This window comes from Narcine bancroftii, chromosome 1 (assembly GCF_036971445.1).
Source record: "Narcine bancroftii isolate sNarBan1 chromosome 1, sNarBan1.hap1, whole genome shotgun sequence".
NCBI lineage: Eukaryota > Metazoa > Chordata > Chondrichthyes > Torpediniformes > Narcinidae > Narcine > Narcine bancroftii.
This window is the reverse complement of record NC_091469.1, coordinates 23730808-23746632: the sequence shown is the minus strand read 5'-3', so window position 1 is coordinate 23746632 and position 15825 is coordinate 23730808. Positions and strand designations below refer to the sequence as shown.

Genomic DNA, 15825 nt, shown 5'->3' with positions numbered 1-15825 from the left:
TACTCAATTGAGCTAAAAAGAGGCAATAAATAAGAATAAGTAGATAATAAACAGTTATCCTCATGCAAAAAGAAAAGTGGTTTAGCAATAGTGCAGACTGTTCTTTTGTAGTGTCAGAACAGCCCCTGATTAGTGTAACAAGGGGAGGTTCAAGAGTCTGATAGGTGTTAGAGAGAACGTGTTCTTGAACATAGTCTTCAGTCTTCTGTTACCCTCTGCCGCTAAGTGAGAAGAGGTTGAGACCAGGATGATGGAACCTTTATGATGTTGTTTGCCTTCTTGAGGCAGTGCCTCTCATAGATTAATTCAGTGAATAGGAGGTCTGAGTCTATCATGGACCTGCTATGTTTATTACATTCTGGATCTTCTCCATTCCTGGGCAGTCAAATTCCCAAACCAGGCTGTAATGCAACCAGTCAATATACTTTCCATAGTGCACATTTAGAAGTTTGATAGAGTATCCAACAACATGCCAAATCTCCTCTGACTCCACTTAAGGGCTGTGAAATCAGATTTAGTAGGAACCTGCAGAAAGGAATTTTATAAACAGTGACCAGGTAAAAACGGCAGCCCAGGTTTACATGAAGCAAAGTGCATCAGAAGATCCTCCCTGGTTCTGTGATAAGACTTTATTATCTCTCAGCTCCTCCAGTCCTCGCCTCTAGCATATTCCTAAACTCAAATTCCTTCCCTAAAACCCCATTGGTCCCCTTATCTTTCATGTGCTTGTTAAAACCAAGCGTGTACTGCAGGTGTTTGGTCATTCCCAAGATGTGGCTTACTTGGTAATTGCTCCTATGGCATGTAGAATCTCAGACACTGTATGGAAACAGGGCTTTGACCCATCAAGTCCATCCTATCCATCAGCCACTCATTTAGTAAAACTTGAAAATCTGCAGACGTCGTGATTGATGTAAAAACATCATGCTGGAGAAACTCAGCAAGTCAAACAGAGATTATCTACCCATTTACACTGATCCTCCCTTAACTCTTTTATTTTTCTAACCTTCTCATCAACTCCCTTCTCCACTCTCTCTGCCCACTAGGGACAATTTATAGCAGCATAATAAACCCACCAAACCACACATCTATGATGTGGGTGGAAGCCTGAGCACCTGGGAGAACCCACTCAGTCATGGGGAGAACAGCTCATGAAATCAGGATTGACCCCAGATCTTTGGCACTGTGAGGCAATGGCTGTGCTAGCTGCACCACCCATATCTTGGAACCTTTGTTGTCTCCTTCTAATTCTAAGAGGTTCCAAGTGCTGGGAACTGAACCCCCCAAAACATCAATCTTCTGGAGGAACTCAGTGGGTTGAGAAGCATCTGTTGAAGGTTGGGGGGGAGGGAGGGGCAGTTGAAGAGGGATTTGTCAAAGTTTCAGTTGAAACCTTTCAGGGAAATGTTGAAGGGTTTTGGGTGACCTTGATGACTTGTAGCATTGTGTGTGAGGTGGCAGATAGCATCAGAGTTGGGAATCCTTTCTCTCCAAGTAGCTGATTTGGTGTTTGCCAAGTTTCTGTTTTGTGCTTCTGTGAACTCCCACTCAACCAATCATGAGCCCAATTTCATCAAGGAGCTCAGCATGTGAAATTGCTGTAAGCAAATGTGTAAAATCTTTCTTGATCATGTACTATATTGGCAACTTTGAAGGAAGGCCTCTTCAGAATCTTTGCTCAATTCAGCAGGACTGAATTAAGCAAAGATTCTGAATTAATAACATATTAAGACTTAATAGAGGTGGTGCAGCTATTTTAAGGTTCCAGAGACCTGAGTTTAACTCTGACCTCAGGTGAGATTGGATGAAAGTTTATTGTCATAAATATAACCACTATGTATGTATAGGTGCATTGAAATTCTTGCTGCAGCAAAACAGATATGCAAGATACACTATGATAAAATATATAAAAATCACAATATGCCAAGACAAAAAAAGTGATGATAAATATAAACACAAAGATAAATATACACAGTTACATTTAGTCCAAGAATAAAAAAAAAGTGATATTTCAGTATTGCGGACAGATCTTTTTATGTTCCTGGAGTAGTTTATGGTTAGGGCAGTTTGGGGCATTACAAGAGTCTGATAGCTGATAGAAAACAAAACTGTTCTTGAACCAAAAGGTGCTGGACTTCCAGCTTCTGTACCTTCTGTCTGAAGATAGTAATGAGAAGAGGTTATGACCAGGGAAATGGGGGTCTTTTATAATCATAGCATAGAATATAGGAGCTGGGAGGTGATGTTGAGACTGTTTAAGGCATTGGTGAGGTCAAGTTTGGAAGATTGTGTGCAGTTCTGGTCTCCAAGTTATACGAAGGATATCAATAAGGTCGAGAGGGTGTAGAGAAGATTTACTAAAATGTTGCCTGGATTGCAGTATCTAGAATACGGAGAAAGATTGGATAGTCTGGGTCTTTATTCATTGGAGTGTAGAAGGTTGAGAGGGGATTTGATAGAGGTATATAAAATTATGAGGGGAATAGATAGAGTAGAAGTGAATAGGCTCTTCCCCTTGAAGATTGGGGAGATTGGAACGAGGGGTCATAAGTTAAGGGTTAGGGGGCAAAACTTTAGAAGTAACATAAGAGGAAGCTTCTTCACCCAGAGAGTGGTGGCTGAGTGGAATGACCTTCCGGAAAAGGTAGTTGCAGCAGGATCATTTCTGTCATTTAAGAAGAGATTGGATGAGTACCTGGATGTGAGGAGGTTGGAGGATTATGGGCAAGGAGCAGGTAGGTAGAACTAGTGGAGTTCCACTTAAATCGGTGCAGGCTACAAGGGCTGATATGGCCTGTTTCTGTACTGTAATTGTTATATGGTTATAATGTTGAGTGCCTTCTTGAGGCAGCAACTCACATAAAGGTAAAGGTTCCATTATTGTCACATTTAGAATGTAACATATATGAAATTCTTTAACTTTGTCTATCGTAAGGAAGACAGAGTCGCTACTTAATCCAGTGCCCTTCACAGAACTTTCGGAGCCTTCACTGGAAGGGTGTTCACTGCTTGGTTGAGTGTGCAACTTGGTGTAGCCTTCTGCATTCCAGGGCACTCGAGTTTCCAAACCAGGCTGTCATGTAACCAGTTGATCATGTGCCAAATCTTCTCAGACTTAGAGAGTAGAGACTGCAGATTCCTTCAGCAGTAAAGGTGATGCCTATGCAGAGTTTGCACATTCTCCCTGCTTGCTTGTGTTTTCCTGAGGTGCCCCTGTTTCTTGCCCATCCCAAAGGGCAATTATTGTTGGGTTAATTGGTCAGTATAAATGATCTAGTGTACGAGAGTCAAGGGGTGTTAATGAAAGAATGGATTACAGGGGAAGTAAATCGAGAAATGAGATTGATGGAATTCCCCTAAGAGCTAGGATATGTACAGAAGGTTGAATGGCCTCCTGCAACTTAAGGAAATAGCAAATGGTTCTGTGTTTTCTTTGATCAGAAGGCATGATGCTGATCCTAACTAGCTTGTAGTTCACCTTTGTCTCTACATTAAACATGTCATCTCCTTCCTTCCCACAGGCCCAATTGATAGCCCAGTCCATAGGCCAAGCTTTTAGTGTTGCCTACCAGGAGTTTTTGAGGGCAAATGGGATTAATCCAGAGGATCTGAGCCAGAAGGAATACAGCGACCTCCTCAACACTCAGGATATGTACAACGATGACTTGATTCACTTCTCCAAATCGGAAAACTGCAAAGAAGTAGGTGTGGCATTGAGTGGTTCTACTTGAAAGGGCAGGGCTTGTGGTAACTGCAGTACAACACAGGGCTGGACAAGCGCCTGGATTATTAACTTGAGAAGTCTGCTGATCCATTGATCATCTCATTGAAAACTATGATTTTAAAGACAGAACCAGACCTCTGTTTGGTTGCACATAATCTGATTAACCCACCTCAAATGTGGTTTAATAATGTTATAGAAGTGACATAAATGATATCAAGGGGAATGTCATGTGGATTGGTAAATGTACATGTAATTTTGCACTCCATTGGGCAGGAATCAAATGGGTGAATTATTCCAAATTGTCATTTCCTTGAAACCTGTGCAAGAGATTTTTAAATTCAAAGATTAAGCAATTTTGAAGTTGTGGTGGGTGAACAAGCACATTATTCCATGATGAAGAGCTCTCCTTTGAGATTTCCAATCGATTTCTTCTCCCAGGCCTGAAATATTAGTTACCTTTTACATCCTATGCATACAGTATAACCTGCTGAGATTATCCACTGATTCCTGGCGCTTTCATCAATTCTCCTTGTTTGCTTTTTCAAAGCACTTCTTGATTTTTGAACGGCACCTTCCAAATTTTGACATATAGCATGGTAACAGGCTATTAGCCCCACAAGTCTATATTGTCCAATTTACACCCAATTAACCTACACCCTCGATATGTTTCAAATTTACTTCAGCTTCTTGCCACAATTGGTCCATGATTCCCGGCACCATTCTGGCAAGTCTTCTCTGTACTCTCCTGGGCTTAGACGTCCTCCCTAAAACCTGGAGCTCAGGCTTGGTGAAACGGTGTTTTATTGATGGGTACAGTATGGTAGAGTGTGTCACTGATATTCTGTATCTATGACTCACTTCAGGGATGCCTCAATACACATTCTGTCTGCCATGGTGCATATTTGAGGGCTGAAATCATTCTCCCATTGGAACACGGTTGAGGTATGAGGTCATGTTGAAGGGTAGGGAATGATTGCAGTGACTGACTTGGGTACATCTTATTAGTGATCAGATGGATGAGAGAGAGGAATTTATGTAAATAGGAGTCTGCCATTTCAACCTTGGCGAAATGTGTTGAAACATTTGGTAAATAGGAAACTGAGTGGGGAGGTTTGTATGGAGCATTAACATCGGGGTTGTTTAGGAGCGAAGCATTGGCCTGATTCTAAGCAAATATTCTTCGTAGAATTGAGTGGGTTTCCAAACAAAAGCCGGCTCTCTTTCTCATTCCTCTTCTCCTCCTACACATCTCCCTCATCTTTATCCAGCTTCCCCTTACATCCATCCTGGCAATTACTTCAGCCATTTTCTGTGGGAGTGAGTTCCTCACTCTTACCAACCTTGAGATCAGGGAAGTTCTTTTGAAGTTCCCACACTGTAGTACTGGATCCTGGTTTTGGATCCTCTCAGGTGCCCAGAGGTTGTGGGAAGCCTTATCATGGATGTGTAATGAAGTCCACCAGCAAGTGAGGAGTCGGTGCTGGAGCCACTTCTCTGAGGAGGGACACTTCAATATCTAGATGGTAACAGCTGCTGGTTAAATTTGAACCTGATAAGAGTTTTGTTCATCCAGATTTTTTAAGAGTAACATGAAAAGAAGTGAACCAATTTTTCATTTTCAAATTCCCATAAAGAACAGAGTATTTACTCTGGAGCAGGCCATTCACTCCCTCTGTCTTTGTAGCACTGCACCTTTTGGATTTAATGTTACACCATGCCCTGCACTTTTGTTTCATTATTCTGCTATCTGCTGTTCATAATTTTGTAATGACTTGCCTGGAAAGTGCACACAACAAAGCTTTCCACTGTATCTTAACACAATTCAATTCCTGGTGTTTAAGACCCATATGAACCCCCCCTCCTACTGCTTCCTTGCATCCTGTTCCCCTGTGAGTGAGGAACAGGCTTGAAGGACTGGATAGCCTTGTGGCCGAGTCTGGGAATGTGATGCTGTTTGAAATAATAAAAAGGGTTCTCGTCCTTCCAATCAGGTTCACGTTGAGAAACAGAAAGGTGAAATCCTGGGTTTGGTGATCGTTGAGTCAGGCTGGGGCTCCATACTTCCAACTGTGATCATCGCAAACATAATGCATGCAGGACCTGCAGAGAAATCTGGAAAACTGAACATTGGAGACCAGATTATGTCCATCAATGGGACCAGCCTGGTGGGACTTCCCTTATCCACCTGTCAAAGCATTATAAAGGTACTCCATTCAAATTCAGAGTTGATGTACATAAGGGGTGAACGTGGAGATGGTATTTGATGCTTTTATTACTCTTAGAACTTTAATTTAGATATGCGGCAGGATAACAGGTCCATCCGGCCCATGTACCTGCCTGCCTAAATACACCCACGTGACCAGTTAACCTACTAACCTCATATATCTTTAGAATGAGGGAGGAAACAGAAGCTCCCGGAGTAAATCCATGTGGTGGTGGATTTGAACCCAGGTTGCTGGCGCTGTTATAACATTGTGTTAACCACTACGCTAACTATGCTGCTCTTGTTCTGTGACTAAGGTGACGATAGATGCTCTGTATGCCACGTGGCTATGCTTATAGACAACAGACTCGCCAAGGCAAATAGCGCCTTTGGAAGACTACACAAAAGAGTCTGGAAAAACAACCAACTGAAAAACCTCACAAAGATTAGCGTATACAGAGCCGTTGTCATACCCACACTCCTGTTCGGCTCCGAATCATGGGTCCTCTACCGGCATCACCTACGGCTCCTAGAACGCATCCACCAGCGTTGTCTCCGCTCCATCCTCAACATTCATTGGAGCGACTTCATCACCAACATCGAAGTACTCGAGATGGCAGAGGCTGACAGCATCGAATCCACACTGCTGAAGATCCAACTGCGGTGGGTAGGTCACATCTCCAGAATGGAGGACCATCGCCTTCCCAAGATTGTGTTATATGGCGAGCTCTCCACTGGTCACCGTGACAGAAGTGCACCAAAGAAGAGGTACAAGGACTGCCTAAAGAAATCTCTTGGTGCCTGCCACATTGACCACCGCCAGTGGACTGATATCGCCTCAAACCGTGCATCTTGGAGCCTCACAGTTCGGCGGGCAGCAACCTCCTTTGAAGAAGACCGCAGAGCCCACCTCACTGACAAAAGACAAAGGAGGAAAAACCCAACACCCAACCCCAACCCACCAATTTTCCCCTGCAACCGTGTCTGCCTGTCCCGCATCGGACTTGTCAGCCACAAACGAGCCTGCAGCTGACGTGGACATTACCCCTCCATAAATCTTCGTCCGCGAAGCCAAGCCAAAGAAGAAGAAAGAAGATGCTTATTGAAAGGTATCTCTGGAATCAGGGCTTTCCTTGTTGTCTTATCATGGGATCAGGATACGATACGACATGGAAGCAAGTCCTTTGGCCCAGCGAGTCCATGCTGACCATCAACCACCTATTTACACAAATCCAATAACAATTGCAGTTTTGATTCTCCTCACATTCTCATCAATTCCACCTGGATTCTACCACTTCCCTACACACTACGGCTGTTTTGTGGTAGACAGCTGGCTGATCATCCTGCACATCTTTTGATCATGGGTGGAATGCAGGTTATCCAGAGGAAACCCACACTTTCATGGGGAAAATGTGAAAACTCCTGTCAAGACTGAACTTGGGTTTCTGGTGTAGTGAGACAACAGCTCTATTAGCCTTTGTGGTCAACCAGATCTTTGCTGCCTGTTCACTCAAGCCCCTTTGCTTCCTGTCATACAGATGATCCCAGAACAATGCCTCCATTTCAGGTTCTCGTTATATTCTAATCAGCCACCACTCCCAATGACCCATGCCAACATCTGCAATGTTTCCATAACTTCCTACAGTTCTCTATGGTATCTGCCCTCTTCCACCCTTGCAAGGTCAAAGAGTACAAGAAGAGGTCAGAGGTATGGAGATTAAAGGAGACCATTCTAGAGCTCAGATCCCAAGCAACTGAAGGCATGCAGTGGTTCATCTCCATCTTTGAAAAGGCATTTAGGGATGGGCAATAAATGCTGGCCTCATTAGCCGAAATAAAAAGCCTCTGGAATGCCAGATCATTCCCTGCATGTGGTTTAAGAGCTAGGAACTAATATTTGAAAATTGACGAATAAAGTAAATATTTGGTAAATAAAAATAAATGCCGACAATATTTACATCCTGAGAATAATTCTTTAGTTTTAAAATGGACCTCCGATTCATACAGTGACGAAGGGTTCAGGCCTGAAATGCTTGTATTTCTTCGCTATAAAGACCATTGCATGACCCTCTGAGTTTCTCCAGTGCTTTTGTGTCTTAAACTACAATCGCAGCGTCTGCAGACCTTCTTCTCCATCGAAGACATTTATGTGAGGCACTGCTTCATAAAGCTGCCAACATCATAAAGGTTCCCCATCACTCTGGTCACAACCTTTTCTCAGTTGCCTGAAGCCTAGAACATGTAGATTCAGAGTAGGTTCTCCCCACCCCACCTCCCCAAACAGTCATCAGGTTTTTGAACCTCCCCAGGTACTACCCTTACCATAACACTACTTCTGGATCACCAAAGATCTGACTGCATTGCTAAACAGCATTTATTTTTTTGCAGGACTGCATCTGTGAATATTTATCTATATTTTTTCTTGTGGGGATTATGTTAATGTATGCTTAATTTTTTTAGTTAATGTGTTTTTTTTTAATGCTTGTGTATTAGAAGCAAGAATTTTCTTGTATCTGTACATTGTACCTGCATCATAATAAACCTTCATCTCGTGAAATTCTCTCATTTGTTTTTCTACCTGCCTCTGCAATCTTTGGATTGTAGTCACCACCCTGTATTCCTTGGTGTCTAGACCATCCTGCCTCCCCCTAACCTTTTGAATATTTTCCAACTTGCCTTGTGATCACAACTCTCAGTCCTATCTAGTTCCTGCTTGATATCCTACAGTATTAGATCCCTTGTCCAGGAAGACTGGAAGTTCTTAAGTTTCCTAACACTTTAAATTGTTGTAGAGCACCCACAAGCAAGAATTATAGTGAAACCGATGAAAGGGACAAAACTTGGAACCTCTCTCACAAAGCAAAGTATTAAATCTGTGACATGCAGCCCTCACTCACCTGTCTGAGAAGTAACCTCGTGCTGTGTTTTTAATCCAGGGTTTGAAGAACCAATCGCGGGTCAAATTGAACATTGTGCGATGTCCTCCTGTCACCATGGTGCTGATTAGGAGGCCAGACCTGCGCTATCAGCTGGGCTTCAGTGTACAGAATGGCATTGTAAGTGAAAAGGAAAACAGATTTTCACTTCCTTATTACTTGCATCTCTGTCAAGACTTCTCAAAGCATTTTCAACCAACAAAGTAGTTTTAAAGTGTGGTTCTTATTGTTGGAAACCCAGTCCTTTGCAAGTAACTGCAGCTACCAAGTGCCAAAGACCAGATAACCTGGTTTTAGTGAATGTAATTGAGGGATAAACGTTGATCCCAGGACGCTAGGGAGATCTTCAAAACAATGATCCTTTAAATCCACCTGAGCAAGTAGTTTAATCTCTCTTCCAAAAGCCAACATGTGCAAAGGGGCAGCCCCAGGGAATTGGCCCAGCTATTTATGTTCAAGCCACAAGAGCAGGACTTGAATCCACAGCTTTCTGATTCACTGTTACTACTATAGGAATATCAGAAGCGATGTATTCAACTTCCCATCAACTGTGGGTCTTGCCTTAGTGGAGGTAAATGCATTAATTAAAAATATTAAAAGCTTTCCAATAAGGTTGCATCGGTGATAAGAAAGTCGATAACCACATGATGTAGGCTTAAAATGAATGACAATAGTTGAGGTGGGAAAAAATATATTTAGCGAATTGTTATTGTCCGAAATGCACTCCTTGAAAGATCATAGAATGAGGTTTATAAAAAACTTTCAAAAGGGAAATTAATTTTCTTTCAGTGAAGGAAAGAAATTGCAGAGCTGTCGGAATGATCACAAGGAGTGAGAGATCATGGACACTTTGGACAGAATTGCTTCTTTCTTTGCTGTTTTCATTCTGTGAAGCAGAAATATAATAATGAAAAAACCTTGGCTAAAATCAGAAAATACTTTTCCAAAATTCCCTCTTATTTCTGGTTCTTGGCAAATGTTCCTCATTATGGTACCTTGAAACTGGAGTTACGGGGAGATAGTGTGGTCCAAAACATTTCAGCACATTGGTTTTTATGTGTCAGAATACTGAGTATAGAAGTTGGGACGTCATGTTGTAGCTGTATAAGATGTTGGTGAGGCCCCATTCAGTGTATTGTGCTCCGTTTTAGTCACCATGCTACAGGAAAGACATTGACGAGCAGAAGAGGATCAGAAAAGTTTGACGAGGATGTGGCCAGGATTCAGAGGCCTGAGCCACAGGGCTTTATTCCTTGAGGCGCAGGAGGATGGGGATGATGTCATCAAGGTGTACAACATCATTAGAGGAATAGAGGGGGTAAATGCAGAGAATCTTTTATCTAGAGCAGGGAAATCAGTAACCAGACAACACAAGTTTAAGGTGAGGAGGCGAGATTTAACAGAAAGTTTTTTTTTTACACAGAGGATAGTGGTGTATATATTTTTCTTGTGTTGCTCCAACGACTTCCAATTGGCCCCCGTCATATTTGTTTCTGGATTCTGGCAAATTGCAGGTATTGCATGCTGGAAAATGCAGTTCTTATTTACACACTTAATAACATAGAGCTAGTGGAGAGCTCGTGTTCTATGGCAAGCTCTCCACTGGCCACCGAGACAGAGGTGCACCAAAGAAGAGGTACAAGGACTGTTCGAAGAAATCTCTTAGTGCCTGTCACATTGACCACCGCCAGTGGGCTGATATCGCCTCCAACCGTGCATCTTGGCGCCTCACAGTTCGGCGGGCAGCAACCTCCTTTGAAGAAGACCGCAGAGCCCACCTCACTGACAAAAGACAAAGGTGGAAAAACCCAACACCCAACCCCAACCCACCAATTTTCCCTTGCAACTACTGCAACCGTGCCTGCCTGTCCTGCATCGGACTTGTCAGTCACCAACGAGCCTGCAGCAGATGTGGACATACCCCTCCATAAATCTTCGTCCCCGAAGCCAAGCCAAAGAATAACTTATCTTTCCCCTTAAAATAAAACAAAAACACAATACTATGTCTACATAACACAAGTATCTAAATTCTGTGGCCAGTCTCTTTCCATCAGTTGCATCTGATGACTTCTGGCTTCACAAAGTCGTTTCAAGTTCATTCAGGGCATCCACAAGATTTAGCTGAAGTTCAGAAATCTGTGAAGAGGTTTTTTTTCCTGCTCTTCCTTTTATTTTGTTTATCAGCAAATTCACGAGCAGTTAAGAGTAGCTGTGATTTTGCCGTTGGAGTTCAACGTTACGATAGATGCTGAGAAATCACTTCAGAGGAACTGCTTGTGTCAGCAGAATGAACTTCATCTTCACGTAAAATATGATTTCCTCACACATCTTCTAGTTCCATCAAACTATTCTGCTGTGAAAGATCTGACACGTGCATTTTGTATCTCTGATTCTCCCTGTTGAGTAACAAGGCATGCTTGTTCGCCTCATCAGTGCATTTTTGTAAATGATGAATTTCCTTCATGGCATCTTCTAATTTAGCTGAGAGATTTGCCACAGATCTTTTTGCACATGTTCATATTCTTCACGCTGGTGCTTCAGAAGCGGAGATTTCATCTCCACTTCTTTCACAATTTCATGCAAATATTTATTCTCTCTCTATTATTTTCCTGTTTTGCCAATAGCAATTGATCTAGGATTTCAGCCTATCCTTGATGCAACTCTGTGAGCTTCATTCCAGGCTTCACAGTCTTGGCCACAACTGCTGCAGTGGGCGACGTAGCTGTCAATTCCTCTTCTGAGAGTGTGGCAGCTCCTTCAAGTTTTGTACTTGAGAGAAGATGGTTTGCATTTTCCAGTTCCTCATCATTAACAGACTCTTCAAGATGTTTTCTTAAGAATTCAGATTCTTGTGTTGATATGTTCTTATCCTCTAATACAGCCATCCTTTCTTTTAGTTGCAGCTGAAGTCACTCATTAGACTCTTGTCAACAATCTGTCCACTGTGTTTAACAGTTGCTTTATTGTGTTCTTTATTCATTTCCTCTTTCTGTCGGGCCCTTTGCAGTTCCTGATTCTTTTCTTCAAGTTGAGTCTGTAAATGTCTCAAACGTTCTTCTCTGCGCCCACGCCGCTCTTCAGCCTTTGTCAGACCTGAGCAAGTTCAGATGCTACTTCTGGAAACATTTCTGCTCCCTCCATTGCTTACTGCAGTTTCTGTTCAGCAACTTCCTGTATCTGGGTCTATTTTTGTCTTCCAGCTGGTGTAAGAAGACATCCTTATTTGCCATCTCACTTTGCAGTTTGTCATTCACATCATGTAATGAGGTTGATTCTCTCTGTACATTAAGGTACATTAAGGTGTTGCTTTTCCAGTGTAGTTATCCTTTCTTCCATGAGTGTTGTGTGCTCACCTTCGGTCTGTGAAGCTATTATGAAAACTCTTTTCACCAGGTCGAGCTTTTCACATGCTCATCTTTGGTCTGTGAAGCCATTATGAAAACTCTTTTCACCAGGTTGAGCTTTTCACATGAACGCAGACCTAACATTGGCTGTACTCTCTACTTTAGATGCCGCCCTTTGAGTTTGAAGGTTACCATTCAGCCCCCTTTTACTGGAATGTTCTCTCCACTGTAGCCTGTCACTTTTAATTTCACAGGCTAAGTCTTGCTCTTTACAGTGAAGGTCTTGTAATTCTCCATAGATAATAGATTCACCTGGGCTCTGCATTGAGCTTAAATGGAGTTACTGCCTCATTCACAGTCACTGGAACAAACCATTCCATTTTGCCAACAGCAGCAGTGTGTAGTGAATCCATGAAGAATTCCTGCACTTCTTCATCTACAATGTGCACCTTTCTTTTGGTATCCCCTGCTTTGCAGCATTTTTCAAAATGATTCTTTTTCCCACATTTATGGCAGGACTTTCCACAGGCAGGACACATCTTTGGAATATGTTTACCTCTGCACCTGCTGTATTTGCTGTTCAAGTTTGCTTCGTTGTTGCTCTTGGAAACTCCTAGTAGTTTGCCTATCTGTCTTTATCGCCTGCAATGCTGTGTCTATCCTCTGCCGCTCCTTAGCTTGTGCTCATGTGGTCTCTGCTGCCCTACACATATTCACAGCCTTTTCTAGTGTCAAATCTTTTACATCATAAATAGGAGCAGGAGTAGGCCATCTGGCCCATCAAGCCTGCTCCACCATTCTATAAGATCATGGCTGATCTGATCATTGACTCAACTCCACCCACCTGCCTTTTCCCCATATCCCTTAATTCCTTTTTTATATAAAAATCTAACTGAATCTTAAATATATTTAATGAAGTAGCCTCAATTGCTTCCTTGGGCAGAGAATCCCACAAAATCATTACTTCTCTGGGAAAAACAGTTTTTCTTCCTCTCCATCTTAAATCTACTCCCCTTTCATAATTTTATAAGATCTCCTCTCATTTTTCTGAATTCAAGTGAGCATAATTCCAGACGATTTAGTCTCTCCTCGTAGGTCAATCCCCTCATCTTCGAGATCAACATGATGAACCTTCTCTGGACTGCTTCCAAGGCTGGTATATCCTTCCTCAAGTATGGAGACCAGAACTGCACATGGTACTCCAGGTGCGGCCTCACCAGTACAGGTACACAATCCTTTATCCGGACATCTAAAATCCGGAAAGCTCCAAAAACTGGCATTTTTTCCTGGTATTGGTACAGCAGAGAGAGAGAGAGACAGAGACAGCAGCGTGACTAGGTTGGGGGGGGGGGGGAGAGACAGCAGCGTGACTCGGGCGGGTGAGGGGAGATACAGCAGCGTGACTGAGGCAGACGGGTGGGGCGGAGAGATGGCAGCACAACTCAGGTGGGCAGGGGGTGGAGAGAGACGGCAGCGCAACTCGGGCGGGTGGGAGAGAGAGAGATGGGAGCGCGACTCGGGCGGGGGTGGATATGGGAGACAGGTGGGGCGGAGAGAGGGCAGCGCGACTCGGGCAGGGGTGGATATGGCAGACGGGTGGGGCGGAGAGAGTTTAGCGTGACTCGGGCGGGGGTGGATTAGGCATCACCATTCAGGTGGACTTAAATCTGGGGTAGCTGGCTTTTGTTCTGAAATCCAGAAAAATTCGGAACACATTGTCCTCCAAGGGTTCCAGATAAAGGATTGTGTACCTATTACCTTGTACAGTTGCAGCACAACCTCCCAGCTCTTGAATTCAATTCCTCTAGCGATGAAAGCCAACCTTCTATTTGCCTTCTTAATAACCTGCTGTACCTGCAACCCAACTTTTGCGATTCATGCACAAGTGCTCCCAAGTCCTTCTGCACTACAGCATGCAGCAATTTTTCACCATTTAAATTATAATCTGCTCTTCTATTTTTCCTACCAAAGTGATGACCTAGCATTTACTAACACTGTACTCCATCTGCCAGACCTTTGTCCACTCACCTAACTTAACTATATCTTTCTGCAGCCTCTCCACATCCTCTGTACAATTTGGTTTTCCACTCCATGTAGTATCATCCACAAACTTGGCTACACTACACTCTGTCCCCTCTTCCAAATCTTCAATGTAAATGGTGAACAGCTGCAGGCCCAGCACTGACCCCTGTGGCACCCCACTTACCACCTTCAGCCAATCAGAAAAACACCCATTTATCCTGACTCTCTGCCTTCTTCAGTAACTCTATTAATCTGTATCTTACTGATAAGTCTTTTGTGCAGCACCTTATTAAACACCTTCTGGAAATCCAAATATACAGTATCAACCTGTTCCCCTCTATCTACTGCACCCATTATATCCTCAAAGAACTCCAGCAAGTTTGTGAAACAAGACCTGCCCTTTCTGAATCCATACTGTATCTGCCTGATGGAACCCCTTTTTTCTAAATGTCTTGCTATTTCATCCTTAATGATAGCTTCAAGCATTTTCCCAACTACACACGTTAAGCTTAACTGGCCAATAGTTACCCACCTTCTGCCTACCTCCCTTTTAAAAAAGTGACATGATATTTGCTATCTTCCAATCTGGTAGGAACTGCCCAGAATCCAGAGAATTTTGGTTAATTACTATCAATGCATCAACTATAACTCCCGATGTTTCCTTCAGTACCCTGTGATGTATCCCATCAGGACTAGGGGATTTGTCCACTTTCAGTTCCATTATCTCTTTTATAACAATTATTTTATCGAGGCCCTCACCTCCCTTCGCTTCCCTTTTTCACACAACAGTCTTTCTCTGTCTATTATCTGGGATTCCTCAAACTATTCTGTCTTTGATGAGTGAATTTTTCAAATCTCCAAATTCACAAGACTTAGTGTGTGAAGCTTGGCTATGTATTGGTCAAAGCTCTTACCTTTTTTCTGGTCACAGGAGAAAAACTTGAATCTCTCATACATGACATTTTTACTTGGGACAAAATACTCCTCAAATCTTGTCATCAGAAAGACCAACGTGGAAGCTGCTTCATCAGTTTGAAAACTGTTATAGATGTTAAAGGCATCTTCACCCATTACGTGCAGAAACATAATCCTTTTGTTTTCCATTGGTCTCTCCCGCTCCACCGGCTTCTAAATAAATGTTGAAATACCTTTTGAAATGTTTCCAATTATCGGTTAGATTGCCGGTAAACTGCATTGGTGTGGGAGAACTTAACTTGTCAATGCTTACAGACTATATTGCCTTACTCAATCAAACACTTCTGACAAAATGTCATGCTTGTTCTTTCAAGAAAATTGATTTTATGTAGGTTTATCAATTAACCGTCTTCCTTGTCTTGCTTCCACTGCCTCCCATCGTATTCTACTTCCAAAATCTGCCAAACTCTGCATTGCATGCTGGGAAATGCAGTTCTTATTTACACACATAATAACACAGGTTATAGAATGGACTATCAGAGGAAGTGGTTAAACAGGTACTATTGCAACATTTAAGAAAATAATGGGATGGATTTATGGATAAGATGGGTTTAGGGGGATATGAATCAAATGCAGGCAGGTGGGACAAGTGCAGATGAAACATTATGATCAATGTGAGCA

The 15825-nt window shown here is 42.7% G+C and overlaps 1 protein-coding gene across 3 annotated transcripts in view; it reads left to right on the top strand.

The window, feature by feature from the left end:
* Positions 1-15825, top strand: part of apba1b (amyloid beta (A4) precursor protein-binding, family A, member 1b) — a 189653-nt gene that overhangs the window by 158133 nt on the left and 15695 nt on the right. For all 3 annotated transcript variants that reach the window (XM_069922330.1, XM_069922338.1, XM_069922321.1), the window contains 3 exons: positions 3522-3701; positions 5716-5928; positions 8864-8983. In XM_069922330.1, the coding sequence (XP_069778431.1) occupies positions 3522-3701; positions 5716-5928; positions 8864-8983 (513 nt within the window). The remainder of the gene's footprint in view (positions 1-3521; positions 3702-5715; positions 5929-8863; positions 8984-15825) is intronic.